Source organism: Hesperophylax consimilis, chromosome 12, assembly GCF_061612785.1.
Source record: "Hesperophylax consimilis isolate HC1 chromosome 12, BYU_Hcon_1.0, whole genome shotgun sequence".
Taxonomy (NCBI): Eukaryota; Metazoa; Arthropoda; class Insecta; order Trichoptera; family Limnephilidae; genus Hesperophylax; species Hesperophylax consimilis.
Window position 1 is genome coordinate 11488940 of NC_142847.1, and position 19749 is coordinate 11508688.

The following is a 19749-nucleotide window of genomic DNA, read 5'->3' on the forward strand; positions in this document are numbered from 1 at the left end:
ATATCGCGCGAATATGTCGAGAGGATTTTTTTTTGAAAAATCTTTATTTGATTCGCAATGATATCTATCAATGATGTCTGAGAAACGAGTATCAAAAATTATCTTCAAAGCTACGTTATCTAAATCTATATTTTCATCCCTGAAAATTCTATTGTCTACCCCCCCCCCCTCTCCCTCCCTAGGACAGAAAATATGGGTGTCTAGAAATTAAAACGGTTTTGGCCCTTTGAACTCACTGGAGTAGTCAATGTGGCCCTCCGGCTGAAAAGTTTGGAGACCCCTGAGATATATGAAACAAGAAATTTATAAAATGAACCTTAATGCACCAGGAATATAAAAATACATAAATTGTTGATTTTCAGAATGAGATTTCAAATAATATTTAACTACCTATTTTACACTCAAATAACGGAGGGCAATTGGTTGCCTCTGACTCAAGATGCACCTAGCTCTTCATTTAGCTCATCAGACAAATGAAATAACAAATAAATATGTAATTATCTTTTATTTACCTTTTAATTTCTGTGCCATAAACCAATGCCCCCTAGATACAAGGCCGGGACACTAAATCGAATCAGCCTCCTTACTTGGAGGAGAACCTCAAAAAAATGTTGTTTTTTTTAATTAACTAAATATTTAAAAATGTTTTAATAAATAAGAATAGACTAGAATTTTATTTTTTGTAGAATCTCACAAGTTATGCTTTGAATGAGTGATCTAGGAGGTTTTGCATAAACTGACACAAGACGTTGGATTACATTTTTTTATTTACTGATTAATTTGATTATAATACGACATAAAGGCAAACTCCACTGCTTTCAAATACATATGTAATAGACTAGCTTCTCTTTTGATACATCTTTTGGTTGGGGTGTTTAAAACTCCATCAATTCAACGATCTGAGCCATTTTTCATTTTTCGTATGTCAAACACTGATTCGTTCGGCCTGTTTTAGCCCTTAATCACACTGTTTGTTATCAGCTGTCAATCAAAACAATCATGTTGTTATTCTTCAAAGCAAAAACAGGCTGAGAATCGGCATTTAATGGGATTTTCAAAGTTCAAAATGGCACAGATTGTCAATTTAAATGTGATATAGTTTGAGACAATCATTTGAGATAAGTCTTTGGATGTGACGCTATCAAAAGAAATAATTTTGTGACACATGTTAACAGGAAAGGTATAAAAACATAATGAACGTTGTGTCATGTTTGATTCCCGAGTAATGGGTGTCTGACGATGTTGATTTGTGTAGAATACCAAGGTAGGATCATGGATCTATTCCCATTCTTTCATGACCCTATCCCAGTCTTCATCAGGGATGAAGGGAGTATCGATGGCCTGAATCATATGCTCCCCGCAGTACAGACACTCCGAAGCCAGGATGCTGTCGATCTCTCCGCGGATGTGCTCTGTGGAACTGACGCTGCCGGAGAAGCCGCTGCTGGGTTCCGATGAACGGTGCACAGAACTGAGCTGGCGCTGCAGGTCGGCCAGCTTGTTCTTCTTCGCGGGTCCTAGTAACAATAATAATTATTAATCTATGAAAATTGCAATTCTGTTCAGCAACAATATTCCATTTCCCAAGCATAAAATTAATTAATTTGACACTTATTTTAGAAGCGTCTTTAAAAAGAAGTGAATCATTTCTGAGTGTTAGCAGGAATTATACAGATATAAATCCGCAATGATCAAAGTCGCCCCATATTACGGTACCAAGCTGAGCTACACCGAAGCACACCGACCATCAAGCGGTGGAGCGAACGTAAGCTATACTTTTATAGCCATCAGAAATATAGAGACAACCTCAGTGCAGTCTGAACTAGTCGATGGCGGCACACCCAACTTTCGAGCCGCATGGGGTGAAATGGGAGCATCCTCAGCAGGAAGTTAGTTGCACAAGAGGGTTTGGTGGTTGCGGAACACCTGTGCTGGATCTTTGCACATTACACTGTATGCATGTATGTGAGTATATTACCCAAAAGTGGCTGCAGCTCTGCCAGCAGGCAGTCGCTGTGGAACTTGTGTCCGCAGGGGAAGAGGTAAAAGGGGCGCAGCAGTAGCGTGATGTCGCACAGTACGCACGCTTCCGCCATGCTGATCACCGTGCAGCGGTTGCGGAAAGTCTGGATCTCTCCTCGGACCTACGCAATACAATCATTAATCATCATCGTGAGAATCTCGAGCATGGTGTAAGAACGGGGCTTCGTCAACAGGCTTTGGGTTGTATGCAGTGGCGGCTTGTACTTCCTATGTCAGGTCAGGTAAACCTTCGGCGGTGAAAGATACTAGCAATTAGCAATTTTGAAACATATACTGACCTACTGGAATGATCGGTATGTAAACTGTAAACTTTATGTGAACGTGTATAGATAATTGATGTTCCTGGGTGACGTTTCTCGATGAGCGATTTGGAATTCGCTCGCACCATGATATTTATGACGGTGACCGGATAAATCATCAAAATGATATTTCATCACATCTTTAAAAAGTTATATTAAGTCATGGAAAGTGATGAAACAAAAACTTTATTAACTGGGAGTAGGTTAGGTTAGGTTAAAATTTATTTGTTTTCATCTTTTCTAATGACTTTATATCACTTTTTAAAGGTGTGTTGAATTGTCGATGTGTTGATTTATCATGGAAACATTTATGACATGTGATGCAAAGAACGAATATTTGAGCGGGTTGAATTTTACTTAAATCTTTTACTTTTATTTTCGATGATATTATCGGTTGATAATTATTATTTTTAGATTGACTGAAATTTTGGAAGTGCGTTGATCCAACGCTCCTTAGAGCTAGCCACCACTAGTTGTATGTATCATTTAGGGTCGTGAAATGAGCTGTGAGGACCTTCACACCATATTATGATTACAAGATATCATATCTCGGTAATGAAAACAATGTATTTATTTATTTTAAGCAGTTAAAACAGTATGAAAACAATAATTACACAATCACAACAAATTAAGTCAATTTCAGCTTCTAAAGCAAAGGACCAGACAAGACCTGACTTCACCCAATATGTTTTCACGGCGATTGACTATGACACTTGCGAATGACAAAAAGGGTTCAAATACAACATTTAAATGTTCGATTATAGAGTTATTGTGAAATAATCACTTTTCTGCATAAACCTAAGTATACAATATTTATTATGTATTTTTAAAACAAACTTTTGAAAATATTAATTGCATAAGCGGGGTAAATTATAAAACAAAAATACACAAGAACTTACTTGATCAGCGGATTTTGTGGCATCTTCCATTTCTTCCCTCAAATCCTGAATCTGTTGATTGTACTCCTAGAACACAAAAACAATAAAAGTCAAAAAATTTTTTTTTTATATATTCGAGGCTAATCTTCACTTTTCCTCAATGTTCTGTTTTGCAATGGAACCGTCATAAATAGTAGACTCAGTAGTGTCCAGTGTGTACCAGTTTCAATTCTACCCCAGGAATTTAAGGTTGACTCTTCAGTAGTAGGAACTATAGACCGCCTAGCCTTCGGTTGTATAGCCGCTCATTTTGGGAGGGAAGCAAACAGCGCGATTCGCGGTGAACGAGCGAACGTGTACTCAACGGGAAGCGGTCGGAAGCTTTTTGGAAGAATTTTGGAACGTGTTAGCTAGCTATATGTTTCTGGACATCGTGTTCTAATCATTATTAAATTTTGTGAGATCAAATTCCTTGTCTCACATGGTGGCCTACAATATGTAACAAGGTCAGTTATGTAATGCTTCACGTAAGTTCCAATCTACAAGTGCTTCCTCTGGAACCTTGCACGCGCTCTGAGATATTATACAGTCTTAATTATAGAGTCTCTTATTCTCATTATGTACAACATAATTAATATCTTAATTCTCGTAAATTTGTACACTTGCAAATAAATGTTTGATTGTGACATCATATATTTTATTTTGAATCCTACCCCATACATTAGTATTTAAACTATAGATGGATTTGGTATTAATGTTACAATATCACACAACGTGGATGATATAATTAGTTACAAGTGGCGCGTGCTACCGCCGCTCCAAAGTGTATGTTTGGCAGAGCCTGTTTTCAGATATTGATTGTCCTAAAAAGAGAAAGTCTTCCTAACTGAACAGTCAAAATTTTTCTTTAAAATGATGATGTTTTCTGTATTAAATAAATATAATGCTCACCTGAAGTGAGTTGCAAATAGGTTCCCGGAAGTGGTCGATGGTGACAAAGTCGGAGAAGAAGGGGAGGATGTCCTCGATCCTGATGAGGTCGCACTGTTGCAGGAACTGCATGGCCTGCTGGATCTCCTCCTTGCCACTTATCACAAATTGTGCTGAAAAAAATAACACGCACCGTTGCATTTCTAATTGAGATTATGTTTGGTTCTACCTTCATTTCATCTACACAGTACCTACCTTTCTTAACCATCACTAGATAGGTACTTAGTTAGAAATATTTGAAAAAAATTGAACATGTACTTGAAAGTGAAAAATCGAGTTCTTTTGTTTTTGTACTTTGAGCGGGAAGAAATAAAATGGTTGTCTTTGAAGCTGGTTTGTGTTGTTTGTTGTGAAGAAAATATTATTTTTTCGATTCGTCTCCTTCATTTAAATGATTTGGTTATCCTTTTCTTCCGATTTTTGTTTGTATCCGAAATTCATTTGCACCCAGTTCCATATAACATCATTGTGGATAATTATTATTTACTGCTCATTAAAAGTTAATCTGAAGCTCGTGCAGTTTCAGATGTAACAATAAATTGTTAAATATATTACACAGGGGCAAACATTTTGTCCCAAATAACTGCCGAAGTTTACAGGAGATCATTTTTTTCTTTTTCAATAAATTTATGAACTTCTTTGTATATAGATATTACATTTGTTCGATATTTCTCAAATGTGTTTTTAAACATTATTAAATTTAAAAAAATATTTAATTACATAAAATTATTTATGTAGTAAATATAGGTACATATGAATATGAAAAAAAAATCAATGACAGGTACAAATAAAATAGATGATCAAACAATATTACATATTTTATTATAATAACAGTAACCCAAAAAAATGATTTCCTACATGCGTGGCAGTGTACTCAAATTGAACAACTTTACGTTGACGAATGTCGGTGGACGGAGAATAGCCAGTTTGGGCTAAGTCTACAAAATTACAGCCTAATGAACTCGGAACTCTCGTAGTGTCGTGCAATCCCCTCACCTCCCCTCAACCGGGCTGCATACCGCACTTCTTAACTAAAATTCGTTTACTGAGTCACTATTTGCATTGACTTGAGATCGGAATTTGTCCCAATTAAATGGAACGGTGTCAGATAACGGAAATAAATTGGTATTAAGGTACGCATACACTACGACACTAGACACTGAGTGTGTACACTCGACTGCTATCCGTTCTAGCTGTAGAGTATCAGGACACCAATATCAGTGTTAGACGGATGCCATGTATCGACTTTTGAAAAGCAAGACACTTTTAGCTAGACTTGCTAGATCACGTTGCGTTCGTGGAGCAAAGATGATACTTAAAAATTAATTGAAAATGTGGAGAAAATATTAAATCCCGTCAATAAAAAAACTCTAAATTAAATAGCTTATTATGGAAAAAAAAAAATGTGGACAAGGAACAAGCGCCTTTGAGGTGAATTGTCATGAAAACGGCGCTATATAAATTAGCCAAATATTATTATTATTATAAGTGACAATTATAATTTGCCTGTGGGAATTGTTTGGAAGACTGAAATTTACGATACCATCTGCGAAATCCAATGAAATAGGAAGCTTGTTAAGTTAGTTATTCTTAATTTATATTATATTATAATCATCTCTGTTTTACAAAAGGCAACTAACAAAATTGAATATTTTTGTTTTGCCTATCGTTCAGTTAGAAGTTTATTGAGTTTTTCTTTTCTTTTTATACAATCCTTGATCTAAATATTCCTATTTTTACGTCGTCATTGCTTAATAAGAATAACAATTGCAATAACTGCTGCGACACGATGTCTGTCAATAACTGACTTATTCGGACAACAATAGTGAATGTACGCAAGTGTAGTATAGACACCCCGGACAAAATAACACTAGACTATTGTTAGCATGTGGACAGCTCGTACATTAATGTCGGTTTCTGTTCCTTGGGTGTACCAACTAAGCAGAATTGACAGAACATTGTTAATTCGAAATCCACGGGACATCAAAAATCAAATTTCGAATTAACAAACTCCCACGTAATTCGAAATTTTATAAAAAAAAAACAAAAAAAAAGACCCCGAAAATCGAGTTCCTCGACAGCCCCTTCAAATTCGGGTAGTATCTTTGGAGTAAATTCAAAATAATACAAATTATTCCCGTGTAAATCGAATTTTCGCAAAGGCCGCGGTCGGCCCTTCAAGTACAGTTGTTCAAAGTAAATTCCCAAAAATACCACATATTTCTGCGTTAATCAAATTTTCGCAGCCGATTACCGTCGCGGCCGGCCCTTTAAATTCGGATAATTGACGTCAATTTGTAAAAATACGGTATATTTCCGCATAAATCGAGATTTCATTGCCGATTTCGGTCGCAGCTAGCCTTTCAAATATGTAATTATTACAATATATTTGGTGTAAAATCGTAAAACATCGACATTTTCACCTAAAACGAATTTTCTCGGCCCTTCCAACTCAGATATTCGAAATAATACATAACATTCCAGTGTAAAACGATTCAGATTAACAAAATAATAATACTAATTAGGACGATGTATAACCACGTAAAAATACATTTTTGGGCGTTTCTGCCATGTCTGCCTTTTTGATTCAGATTTACATAATTTTATGATATATTTTCGAATTACACAAAATAAATTTTTGTGCGCATACAAAAATATATTTCGAATTATAGAGGTGCGCATTATCAGAGTTCGAATTATCGGGGTTCGAATTAACGGGGTTCTACTGTATATATATTTAGTATACCTATGATAAACTACATTTTGAATTGCAATTACGTCTAATACACATTCCTCAGACGCCATTATTCTACACTATCAATCCCTAAAGATATTTACCGATCTTGAGCCAGAGCTTCTTCCGGAGTTGTTGGTCTTCGGGCATGTCGGCGATCTGCTTTGCCAGCTCCAAGCTGAGGGTAAGAGCCAGCTCCACCGCCGATTCCCAGAGGCCCAACAGCGAGGACAGCTGTACGCACGCCTCCGTCAGCTTCTTCTCCCGGCACAATCTGCAAACAGAGTTATCCGTATCACAACCCTGCCAGTGGCTGAAGCTCCTCTGCCGATTCTCATAGGCCCAGCAGCCATTAAATCCTGAAAACAGATTTGTAAAATTACCTCAGCGCATAGTGGATGTCGTAGTTGACCATGGAGGCGGTCTGTCCCTGGGAAGTGAGGAAGGACATAAGCGCGGCGGGATCGTGGCTCGTGTAGAGGGACAGCAGGTAGTTGTGTATGGCGGGCTCCGTGCAGCCGAGCTTTTGCACGCAGAACTCTAGGTAGCGGATCATCTCCTTGACGTGGGCCTCGTCCGGGTCGCATGAGATGAGCGCCGGCAATAAACGCGCCGGACTCAGGCTCTTGCCTTGTTCCATAAGGGCCGTCACCGTCTGCCGCGGGATCTCTTGAATCAATATCGGGGTGAACTGATAAAACAGCTCCCTCTTTCCCTGCGTTTTTAGCACGTTCAGCGCTTCCGCGTACGCTTTCATGTAAATGTTTTGCCGCACCACATTCTCAAAATCTTTGTTGATAACTGTCAGCTTTATCAGATTTTCTTTGTCTCCGTGGGACGCCATCAGATCGTAAATGACGGCTTTGTTCCTTTTGATGCATTCTGTCACCTTGGGCGTCGCGAGAAACAGCTCGAATTCGGTCTGTAAGTGAGTGTACTTGGAAGACTCCAGCTTATTGCTGTTTATACTTAAGTGGCTAATTTGAGACAGATACAACTCCACGATCCAGACAACCAGCATAGTTGTTTGAATTTTATCGTGACCTTTTAGCGTGTCCAGTTTCATTTTCAAAAATAGCATTAACGCTTCTATCTTCTGGGCTTGCAGGAATTTTAAACAGATGGCCTCGAAGCTGGTTTGGGTGTTTGCGTAAACCTCGGCACTCCTCTCATACTCTCCCTTATTGAAGAGTAGTTCGGCGTGCTTGACATTGATCTTGTCCACGTACAGAGGATTATTGTCGCAGTATTTCTTGGCGAGGTCGAACTGATCTTTATCAGCGTAGATTTGCCAGACATTTCTCTCTTCCCTAAAGACTTTGTATCGGAAGACAGCCTTGGTGGTGATGGCCCAGATGGTCTTCTTAATGGGATCTTTGACAATGTTGAGGAGTTTTCCGAAGGATTCGGAGAAGTAATCTTCGTAGACTAGCTCCTGGTTGAGCAGGCAGACGGCCTTGCAGTGGTTCTCGTAAAGGAGGATGGCGTGAAACTCCGTGAGCACAAAGGAGAGCGGGGCGTCGGTCTTACGAGGGGAAGCGGGCTCCTTGGAGAAGGGGGGATACACCAGAAGTTCTCCGTGTGTTACGGAAGAGTTGCTGTTTTCTTGGGAAAGGGAGTCCAACTGCAAGGCAACAAAGACTTATTAGAAATGGACACTCTCAGCAGAGGTAGGAAGAGAGAAGAACTAACAATACTTTTTGTTTTGTTTTATTCCTTTTCATTTTTCTGTTTCATTAAGTTCACTTCCTGTAGTACCATTTTCTTTTCTTTTCTTTTCACTACATTGTGTCTATATAATATTTTGGTGTAATTTAACTGATACTAACCTAATATACAATACTATGCCACAATGGATGGAAACACAGTGTCCCCCTTGAATCTCAATGAGGGTACTGTGTTTTTTCTTATGATGGAAGAATAACTATCAAAATAACGCAAACACCTGAGCACATGAACTCCTAGTGAGAAGTTCAGATTTTCTCAAAATGCTACTACTAATCTATATCTATATAAACTGTAATCATCTGTAAAATGTGTGTACGAAAATAGAAATATTTAAATAAACAAAATAACAGTTTTGTTTACCTGTCCATGGAATATGCCGGGTTCCGTGAGCCAGGCAAACAGCGTGGGAGTGTTGGTAGCTGATGTTGGAGAGTGATAGAACTGCAGACGGGAGTAGGACAGGGAGGAGGGGATCTCTTGGAAGCCGGTCTCTGGCACGTTGAGGTACGAGTTGAAGATGGGCTGCAGCAGCGGCCGCTCATCGGCACCGGAGTGGCCCATGAACTGGTACAGTCGCTTGGGAGTCGTCACGAAAATCACATACTTGCTGGAGTGACCGATCCGGTGGAACTCCAGCCCCGTGATGGGAGTCTGGGTGCCTTTTCCAATATCAAAAACCTGCAATCAAGACAATTTTTTTTACATTAACCCCACATGGGAGGCCCTGAGAAAAATAATTTCCCTCAGGGCCTGTGTCATCTTTGGAAATGCTGTGTGGAGGGGTCTTTTTAAGGAGAGGAAGGAAAGAAAATTCTGGAAAGGAAAAAGGAATGAGGGGTGGGTAGGAATCCCTCCCCTTGGTGATCAGAGGCCAGTTGGAGAGGTCAAAGGATCCCCCCAAACCAGCCTCTCCCGATCTGGCACGCCACGCAACTGATGGGCAGGCGCATTCTGAACACACCTCACCTGATGAACCCGGGCACCCCTGCTAAATCACCAAAAGAAGCTAACCATTTGAGGTGACTTAATTGAAATAATAAATACAAGTATAATTTAAATTTAAAAGGGTAACACATAATTGAGAGTATTTTAGGCACTATATACAGATAAACTGATTTTCGGGTTATTCGCAACTTTGGATGAATTTCATCAAACTTTTTCAAATATCCACTCGAGCAATTTTTGACTTATTATGGCAAATTGACAAAAAAATGTTTTGAGCGATCACTGTACGGGATGAACGGCGAAATTTAGGTGGATGCATTGGCTTTAAACCTCATTAAGCAGTTTCATATGTTTCCATATTAATATTTTGAGGAATGATATTAATTAAATAATATGATAAATATTTATTTATATACAACCAATCGCTCGAGTGGACATAGAGAAATACTTACTTGAACAGACGATCAATTTCATCGATGTGTCTGGGACCAAGGAGTTGATAGGTCGTATGTAAATTGGCGACATTAGTTTTCTTTCAGATCAGTATAGATTGCACTTTTGGTTTGATTACTAAAGGGTATTTTTTGGGGTATGGCTAGAGATGGCAAAATTTCGTTTTAACTAAAAACGCGAAAAAATATTTATGTTTCGAAAATAGGGCATTTATAAGTTTTCTTTGCGTTTCAAGGCATTTGAAAGTGTTTCCAGTGATTTCTATTTCGCGAATTAACGCGAAAAACGTGATTTTGGCCGTATTTCAGCTAAATTATTCTATTTAGCGAAATAGGCCCGAATTTCCCGAAAATACCGGGTATTAAAATAATATGTAAGAATTTCAAAAAATCGATATTTACATTACGATTTTTTAAAATTTTGTTACTATTTTATGTGTAAATATTTAATATTTTTGTACTGTAGGCTAAAATTGCTTTTTGACATTACACAAATTGTGCGAAATAAATTACGCCTATTGATGTCAATCGCAATCTGCATTTGTTGTATTTTTGTTCGACCCGTACTTAGAGTTTCCTTCGTTATTAATTTAATATTAAAATTAATTATTTATAATCTTTCACATGGAAATACTTGCAAATGAAGGTTAAACATATATTTTACCAAAAATACTTAAAATATGCGTTTAAAACATTCAGGAAATACATTTTTTTCTATTTTGCTACAAAACGCTAAATTATGCCTTAAAATGCTATAAAACGCGAAATTTCCAATTATTAATGCTAAAAAATCTGAAAATTAATGCTAAATTTTGCCATCTCTAGGTATGGCTAATTTAAGAAGGTATTTAAAATTAGCTGCACAGGCCTTTTCATACAAAACTCAAATTTGAATTTGAGGCCAAAATACCCAAACAAACTGAATAATATATTGTATACACCAAGGCTGCCCAACCTTTTTAACAGTTGGGCCAAATTGACGATTTTGAATCACTGGCGGGCCACTGAATACCTGACGGTTCCTATTTCCATGGGGGAGGGGGGGGTTGTTAGAGAATTTCTATAAAACATAATTCCCCACAAAAAAAATTCTAAATGAGTGCTCCCCACAAAATATTTGAAATCCATGGGGGGGGGGGTTGTTACGGAACTTCGCTGAGAAAAAAATCCGCGCAACCAAAAACATAATATGTAATTCCCCACAACAATTTTTCGAATTTCATGGGGGGGGGGTGGCTACAAGATTCTATTTCGGACGCAAAAAATATTATATCAAAAACCGGTGTATTTTTATTTAAAAAGTAAGACACTGGTGACCGCGCGCAAGCTGCATTGTTTGTTTTACCGCGGGCCCGCGACACTTTTTCAAATTTTTGGTTTTTTGAAAATGGTTCACGCGGGCCACTTATAATTCGTTCGCGGGCCACATTGTGGCCCGCGGGCCTGGGGTTGGCCAGCCTTGGTATACACGGTGTCCGGAAACTCGTCGTACAAGCGGGAAACTGGAGAATCTACACCACATTGGGAACCCAAAAAAACATAAAGTTTTTTGTTTTGAGCATTTTCACAAAAAAAAAAAAAAAACCAAAAAAAAATATTTTTCGGCTATTTTAGGGTTAAAGTTTTTTCTGGTGTTTAGGGTTGAACAACAGATGTTTTAACCCTGCAGAGCAGAAATATTTTATGATTACACCGGGTTAAATGAAGGGTGATTTCAAAATAATGCTTCAAATCCGAGTTTCTTCATTTGTTTTACTTTCAAATAGTTTTAATTAGTTGGGTACTTTGATCTTCAGTAATAATTTATAAGAATTTGATTAAAAAAAAAAAAAAAAAAAAAAAATCAACTTCTAACTCGATTTACTCGATAACGAAAGCTCAAATAAAAAAAAAATTTACTACAAAATCGACTCCAAATGTGATGTAGATTCACCAGTTTCCCGCTTGTACTACGAGTTTCCGGACACCCTGTATAAGAGTTTATTCCAAGTCTTCGGCCCAGATGCTCCGAAAGCGCGATCACCAAACTTAATATTTGGCTTGCGCTTAGGTTCCATCAGTCTGCCTACAGCCAATGTAAATTGGATGTTTGCAATTTAAATTTACGTCCATCAAAATGCTTTTTTTAAATCAGTTTTATTTTAAAATTTTATGTTTCATTTTATTTTCGTAGTAAATAAAGCAAAATAATTTTTTTCAAATAATTATCGTTAACTCACAAATAATTGCCAAATAGAATTCTTAATGAATGAAACTAATTAATTAGTGACCTAATTTTTTTCCATCATCAAAGATAGACCCTGCAATTTTTGGGCAGAGTATTAGCACATTGCTAGTCAATCCAACGGGCCTGATATGCCTCAATACAAAGGACTATCCAACCAAATCTGTGGTTTCAAAAATTCTCTCATTTATCCAAAAAATGAATATCCTCACTTATTCGAACGAGAATAGCACATTGTTCCGTTCCTTCTCACCATATTAAAATTCACATGCTTGACTCCCCAGATTGTACATTCTATGATCTAGAAGTTCGATTTTTAGACCACATATTTTTTGGTTGTCCCTCTCTAAACAAATATCCTCTCTTTTGACAAGCATTATCTAAAATTGCCTCCCCTCCATTCAACATCTCATCTCTTCTAAGTCTGAACTCGACTCCAATTTTCCATATAATTTTCAAATATGCCTATTTAAACAAAATTAATATATAAATTCACATAATCTCTCTCCATAATTTGAAATGATGGCCTAGAAAACCCTTAAAGGGTAAAAGCCAGAAACAATTGAAAAGAAAAAGTATCACATATTTACAAGTGATTTTCTATAATATTTATTTAAAAAAATATATTATTCAGATTGTTTGGAATTTTGGCATAAAATCTAAATTTAAGTTTTGTATGAAAACGGGCACACTGCCGTTCCTCCTCAGAGGACATTACAATCATTAATCAGAGAATTGTTTCTTTAAGAGGGCATAGCATTTATAATTCGCATAGCAAACCCTTCCACAGCATAAACACTCTATATTCCCTTTACACCTCATATATTCGTCCGCACCTGGAACACTGTACACCGATCAGACTGAGCCACAGCAACACGTGGCGGGGTACAGCTAGTAATAATATAAAAACAATAGGTAGTGTGTAACAAAGAGAAAAGTCGAGGTTTCTCATAACCTGCCTCACTAGGCTAGCCTGTGTTGAGGCAGTAATTTAATCCAGCAATTAACAGTTAGGAAATAGGAAGCTTATATCCGACAGTCAACAGTTAGAAATTAGGAAGCTCATATCCAACAATCGACAGTTAGGATTTAGGAAGCTAAAATCCAACAATGAACCGTTAGAAGTTAGGAATCTCGTATCCAACAATGGACAGTTAGGATTTAGGAAGCTTATTCCCAACAATGGACAGTTAAAAGTTAGGAATCTCGTATCCAACAATGGACAGTTAGGATTTAGGAAGCTTATTCCCAACAATGGACAGTTAAAAGTTAGGAAGCTCATATCTAACAAAGGACAGTTAATAATTAGGAAGCTTATATTCAAGAATGGACAAATAAAAGTTGGGACGCTCATATCTAACAATGAACAGTTAGAAGGGAGGAAGTTTATACCCAACAATGAACATTAAAAGTTAGGAAGTTCAGTTAGGATTTAGGAAGCTTATATCCTTTAATGGACAGTTAGAAGTTAGGAAGCCCGTATCTAATAACGGACAGTTAATAATTTTATAAACACATAAATTATAAACTAAACTTACACTTCTCAAATTATAACGCATCCATTAAATTTCATAATTTTAACTCCCTCCAAACACGACGTCTAATTTTTGATCAAATCTTATTGTTTAAAATTCTAAATAATGGTCTGGACTCACCAGAACTTACCAATTTAATAAATCTTCATATTCCGTCTAGATCAACCCGACAATCTGATTTATTTTATTTACCCTCATGTAGAACGAACATTCGAAAAAATTCCCCAATTCCTCGTATATGTGCACAATATAATACAAAATTTTACAGCATTGACATTTTTGATAATAACCTAAAGAAATATCGATATGAAGTAATGAGTACGATCGATTATTAATATGAGAGTATGGAATGTATCGGGAGCATCTCCTATCCTCTTCCTATTTTCCTCTTCCTCTCCCCTTCCTTTAACACCAAATTAATTTTAAGATATTAAAACTTCATTTCCAATGAACTTTAGCATAAGAAACTTCTGTGGCTTGACTTCAGTTAACTTGTATATTTATATCTATCATTGTATATTATGTAAAAGCTGTTTGTTTCTTACAAAATAAATAAATAATAATTAATAAAAGCTTGATAAAGGTTATTCTGCCGGACTTACCAATCCATCCACGTCTCTATTCCCATAGAGAGGCAAATAGTTGGGCAGCTTGAGGGACAAATAACACAGGGTAATTTAACTACAAGCAGTCTATTAACAGGAATGCAACTTTATAAATACTGGACAGATCAATTACTGGGGACAAAATGACCATGAAAACTTCTTATAAGGGTTTCACTACACGTATGTAATTAAGCATATTTGACTGAGCATAATGAAGTTTTGTTTTAACTCAACCGTTTGGCATTTTGTCTGTCTGTAAATTTGTTTGTGTGTTCTGTTTCCACTTCAAGTTGGTGGCCGTGTTTGATACTACCTTTTTATCCCGCCATAGTTCGCATGAGCTTGGACCATACTACGAACTGTCAAATCGGAATAATCAATACATATTATGGTACCTACCTTCCTGAAGATTACTTGAACAAATTATTATTATCGAGATAGTGACGTTTCTTTGGTTAAACTGAACAACTCCTTATTTGAAATAAAAAAATGTTTCATAAAATATTACATGGTTATAAGTAGGTAATAATTAAGTAGGTAGGTATCTAAGTACCTACTTACAAATCTTAACACATTGTAGTCGGGAGCTTCAAACAATAGACTCTAGCCTATAGCGGGTGTTTTTCGCGATTAGCGCAAAAATATATCGCTTTCTTAAAATTGACACAATTTCTAAACCAAATAATTTATTCGATAAAAATTTTCAAAGAAATCAGATATGACATTTGATCATCAAAAATAAATTATAATTGCTTTGACTACATCATAATTTCACCACATTTCAAAGCTGAATATAAAAACCTGATATTAATTTAGTAAATAGCATTCAATATTCAATAATTGAGAATTCCATGTAAAAGATAACATGTTTATTCATATCATATAGTTATAAAATAAATATATTTATTGGTTGTGTGAAATCTGAACACGTGAATGGACTCAAACTAAACTGGAGATTGATATCGCATAAAAGCTCTAGATTTGTGGCGACAAGCGGCACACTAGCCAATCCGGACAAGGCATCTCAAATAACGTGGACAGTCTGTCGCCTAGCACCCAGGTAGCAAATTACCCTTCAAGGCGTTTTATTTCACGCTGATAACAAACCCGTATAATGCCGTTTGCCGCCAAAAACCGACAGTCGAAAAAAACGGCATTTGCCGTGTCCCGCAGTTGACCGACAGTCCGCGAAAAACGGCAAATGCCGTGTCTCGACGGCAATGTGTTAAGATTTCAGAAGAAATTTTGGTTTCGATTTATTAAATAAGAGAAAATTAGAAACATTAATTTTTTGACGAATCACAGAACTACTAGTTGAGATATGTAGTAACGGTTAGTTTTACAAATTATTATAAGCAATAATTAGTTGCCTGAAATATGCATACAAAGGTGCGGGTTCAATTGCCGTCGGCGGCATTTATTTTTACTTGGGAGATATTTTAAATTTATATGGAAAATTTATATTATTCTGTGATTTGTTATCCTTTTTACTATTCATAAAAAACCTTGTCTTATAACCATTAGTTTATCATTATAAAAAAATAATAAGGTTAGTTTTACATTGAAAACCGATAAAATCAGTAAATAATGACCTGTTTCCAATATTGCTCTATACCGGATTGGAACATTTTGTCCCCATCGGGGCCGATCTCCGTCTCCAGGATGAGCCCCTTAGAAGTCCCCAGCAGTATGGCTCCACTGGAGGACTCCGACTTGTTCTCAAAGTTCCAGGCGACCTCTGTGACCTCGTAAGTCTTGGATTTGTTGACGGACTTGAGCTTGGCGGACTTGCGGTGCACGTAGAGCAGCTCGGGATATGCGTCCGACCCCTTGGCCGCAAAGGACAAGAGCAGGTGACACCCCAGAGGGTCTAGGAATATTCCACTCAACTTTGTGTTGGCTTGGATGTATTTTGTGATGGAGATTTCTGGAAACATGTTTAATGTTTAATAGTTGGGTCCACAAGAAGGTGCTTTTATTGAATAAGTTTTACAGATTGAGACCAACTTGTAATTGATATCTTCTAGAAAACATTAATGTCTAATCTAAAACTACCGCTACTTCTACCCGGAGAATGATTAATAATATTCTTATTCTTTTTAAATTACTGAATAACTTCGTAGACTGCCCTCAAATGGTAAGTATTATAAAGTGTTAAATCTAATCGACTCCACCTACTTTTCCACTGTGACAACCGGTTCCATGATAACTCAGCACAGTGATTATTCAACACACATTTAAAAAGTGATATAAATTCATTAAAAACGATGAAATTTTTTATTTTTTTAACCTAACCTAACCTAACCTACTTAACCCAGTTAAAAAAGTTTTTGTTTTATCACTTTCCATGACTTTATATAACTTTTTAAAAATGTGATGAATTATCATTTTGATGATTTATCCGGTCACCGTGACAACCATAGCACTAACTATTCATACCACTCCCCACTAGCGCGTTTTCAAGCTATTGCCAATACATAATATACATACCTTTTCAATACATTTAAAATCTCTTCATACTACATCAAAGCAAAAATAATTAGTTGTGAATATAACTGATACGTTTCTGTATAATACTTGTAAAATAATAAGTACATATTTATTGTATATTCTAACATGTATTATATGAATGTAATGAAATGTTATTTCTCCATATTGTTTGTAAAAGTTTATATATGTGTGAGAACAATCCAATTATGAAAATTCAAATAACACTGTTAATTTTAATATAATTTTCTGTTTTTGTTTCTTGTGTTTGTATGACTTGTTGCATAGCTTTTATCAAATGTAATTTTATTCTTATTTTTTATGTTTGAAAGTATTTGTCAAATTAAAATTATACTACCAACCATGTAAAAGCCCTCTTGGCGTTAAATAAATAAAATTTTTTTTTTTTTAAATAACACGGTTCAAAAAATGTAATGGTGTGTGTATCCGCATTTAGAATTGAGTTAGAAATGAATTGAGATAAAATTTGATTTTATACTAAACATGCAAACACGGGTACGTTTATTATCTAACAGCGACGTTTATCTTTTACAGCTTGAATTGTAAAGATATATTTTAACATGTGAAAAACAATGGATACAATCTTCCTAGTTTCTATACATAATGTACTATCTCATTTTACACGGTGTTTTGTTGGAATGTACCCACTGTCTAAAAACAGAATTAAGTGCAATACAAAGTGAACAAAGAAAAAAGACGTTGTGAAACAGAAAATGTGTAAAATAATGGTAGAAATAAAGCAAATCTTTTAATGTGAATATGTAAATCACACGAGAGTTCCAACTGCTCCCAATTGTCCAGAGCAAGGTTTTTTATAAACGTACCTTCGACGAGACTCAAGAACAAAAATGTCGACCAATGTATGTACTTTCGACAGCGATAGCAAGCAGCCTGGATTGGATAATCGAGCCCCTTTAACTTTATGGGAAATCTCGGTAATGTATTGGTTTTTTATGGAGACTATGAAAAATAAATAAATGTATTAATAGCTCACCCTCGTGCTTGTCGGGGTTCTTCAGGTGGATACGGAACACCTTGCTGTTGGCCATGGCTAGCACCAGGTAGTCGCTGGCTACGGCGATGTGGGTGATGACATCGGAGGGGCTGAAGTTCATCTTCTGCTTGCTGAAGATGGGCGTGTCAGTGACGTCGGGGGCCAGGGACACATAGCCCGAGGAGGAGGTGGTGAGTGGGGCGCGCAACCCCCCTACCTTCATCCCCGCACCCCGCAGAGAGGCCTGCTCGTGTTGGTCCAACATGGACGTCATGGCTGGAATTCGTAACAGCGAAAATAATAGCATTTTCATTTTATTTTTTTGTTATGAATATTTTCTATAACATTTAAAATGTGATATTTTTGTTTATGTTCATGCAGAGGACGTTAGTGACGTCACTACATGGCTAGAACCAGGTAGTCACTGGCTACGGCGATGTGCATCATAACATCGGAGGGGCTGAAGTTCAGGCTCACGATGACAGCTGTCTTAGCAGCTAGTAGCTTTGTCTACATCATAATGTCGTAGCCAGTTAGAACAACCGTTTGGAAATTTGCAGTTTTAGATCATTTTCAATAGCAATCAATTGTTTACAATGGAATCTCCATCGAACATTTTCCAAAGCAATCCATCGTTTACAATAGAATCTCCATCGATTATTTTCAAAAGCAATTCATTGATTACAATGGAATCTCCATCGAACATTTTCAAAAGCAATCCATCGTTTACAATAGAATCTCCATCGATAATTTTTAAAATTAATCTCCATCGATCATTTTCCGCGTATGTGGACTATTTCTTCCAGTCCCGAATAAATTTCATACAAAACTCGCAAAAGTAGTTCCTCTATGCATCGTTTCAGCGAATGAATTGTTTATTTTACTCGATCTATTGCTGCTGGCAGCCGCTTCTGACATGTTTTATTTTGTTAGTATAATTTGTTAGAATCAAAGTGTTATTTCACAAAATCTTTGTATTAAGCCTGGCCAGCAAAAGTTTACCATAAATTTCATATGTTGGTCTTTTTAAGTTGATGATTATCAGTTTGGTAATGTTTAAATTGAATGTATTTATTCAGTGAATTAGTCACACTCAGAAATATGTCAAAATCTGGTGAGATAAGAAGCATAATAGGATTGGTTAGTTAGTGATGAAAAAGAAGAATACAAGTATACAAGCAAACAATATAATAATTAACTCACCTGATTAAGATGACCAAATTTATATCAAAACAAAATCTCACAATACAATAATAGTGTGTACGCCCACTAGGAGTTCATGGAGGTGAGGAAAAGTTATTTCTCGTTACACAAATCGCACATAAATAACGGAATATTAAATAACATTATTCATAACAAAAACATTAACGGATAATAAAATCACGAAATTTTATGATTTCCTCAACTGACATTTGACCATCATTTGACAGTTCACTTGATAAATAAACCACTCACTGACAGCTTGCCATATTGCTGTTTCTATTTTCTATTGTGATCTATGGTAAAAAAAAAAACAAGAAGGGCATAGATAATAGATAACATAGATGGTGAAAACTGAACCTTCATCAAAGCAAGAATAATGAGGTAGGCACTTCTGAATCATTTTAATTTAATGTTTTTGTTATTTTATAATTTGTAGTTAGATAAGTATATAAAAAATTTAACACGCTTTCATAGTAATGAATATTTTTTTATTAATATCAATATTGAGTCAGTTAATGTTACATTTTATAAATAAACTATTAAACAAAGGTGTATATGTACACGTACAGTGTACATAGTTACATTTCATTGTTTATAACATTATGTTTTTA

At 36.2% G+C, this 19749-nt stretch overlaps 1 protein-coding gene across 1 annotated transcript; it reads right to left on the reverse strand.

The window, feature by feature from the left end:
• Positions 1-200: 200 nt before the first annotated feature.
• On the reverse strand, positions 201-19406 carry dor (vacuolar protein sorting-associated protein 18 dor). Its single transcript, XM_089637695.1, has 10 exons — positions 19139-19406; positions 17936-18211; positions 16026-16360; positions 9033-9350; positions 7328-8568; positions 7049-7218; positions 4172-4323; positions 3242-3307; positions 1979-2144; positions 201-1517 (listed from the first exon to the last, which is right to left on the reverse strand). The coding sequence occupies exons 2-10, from the start codon at positions 18207-18209 to the stop codon at positions 1279-1281; spliced, it is 2961 nt and encodes a 986-aa protein (XP_089493821.1). The 5' UTR covers positions 18210-18211; positions 19139-19406; the 3' UTR covers positions 201-1278.
• Between the last annotated feature and the right edge of the window lie 343 nt (positions 19407-19749).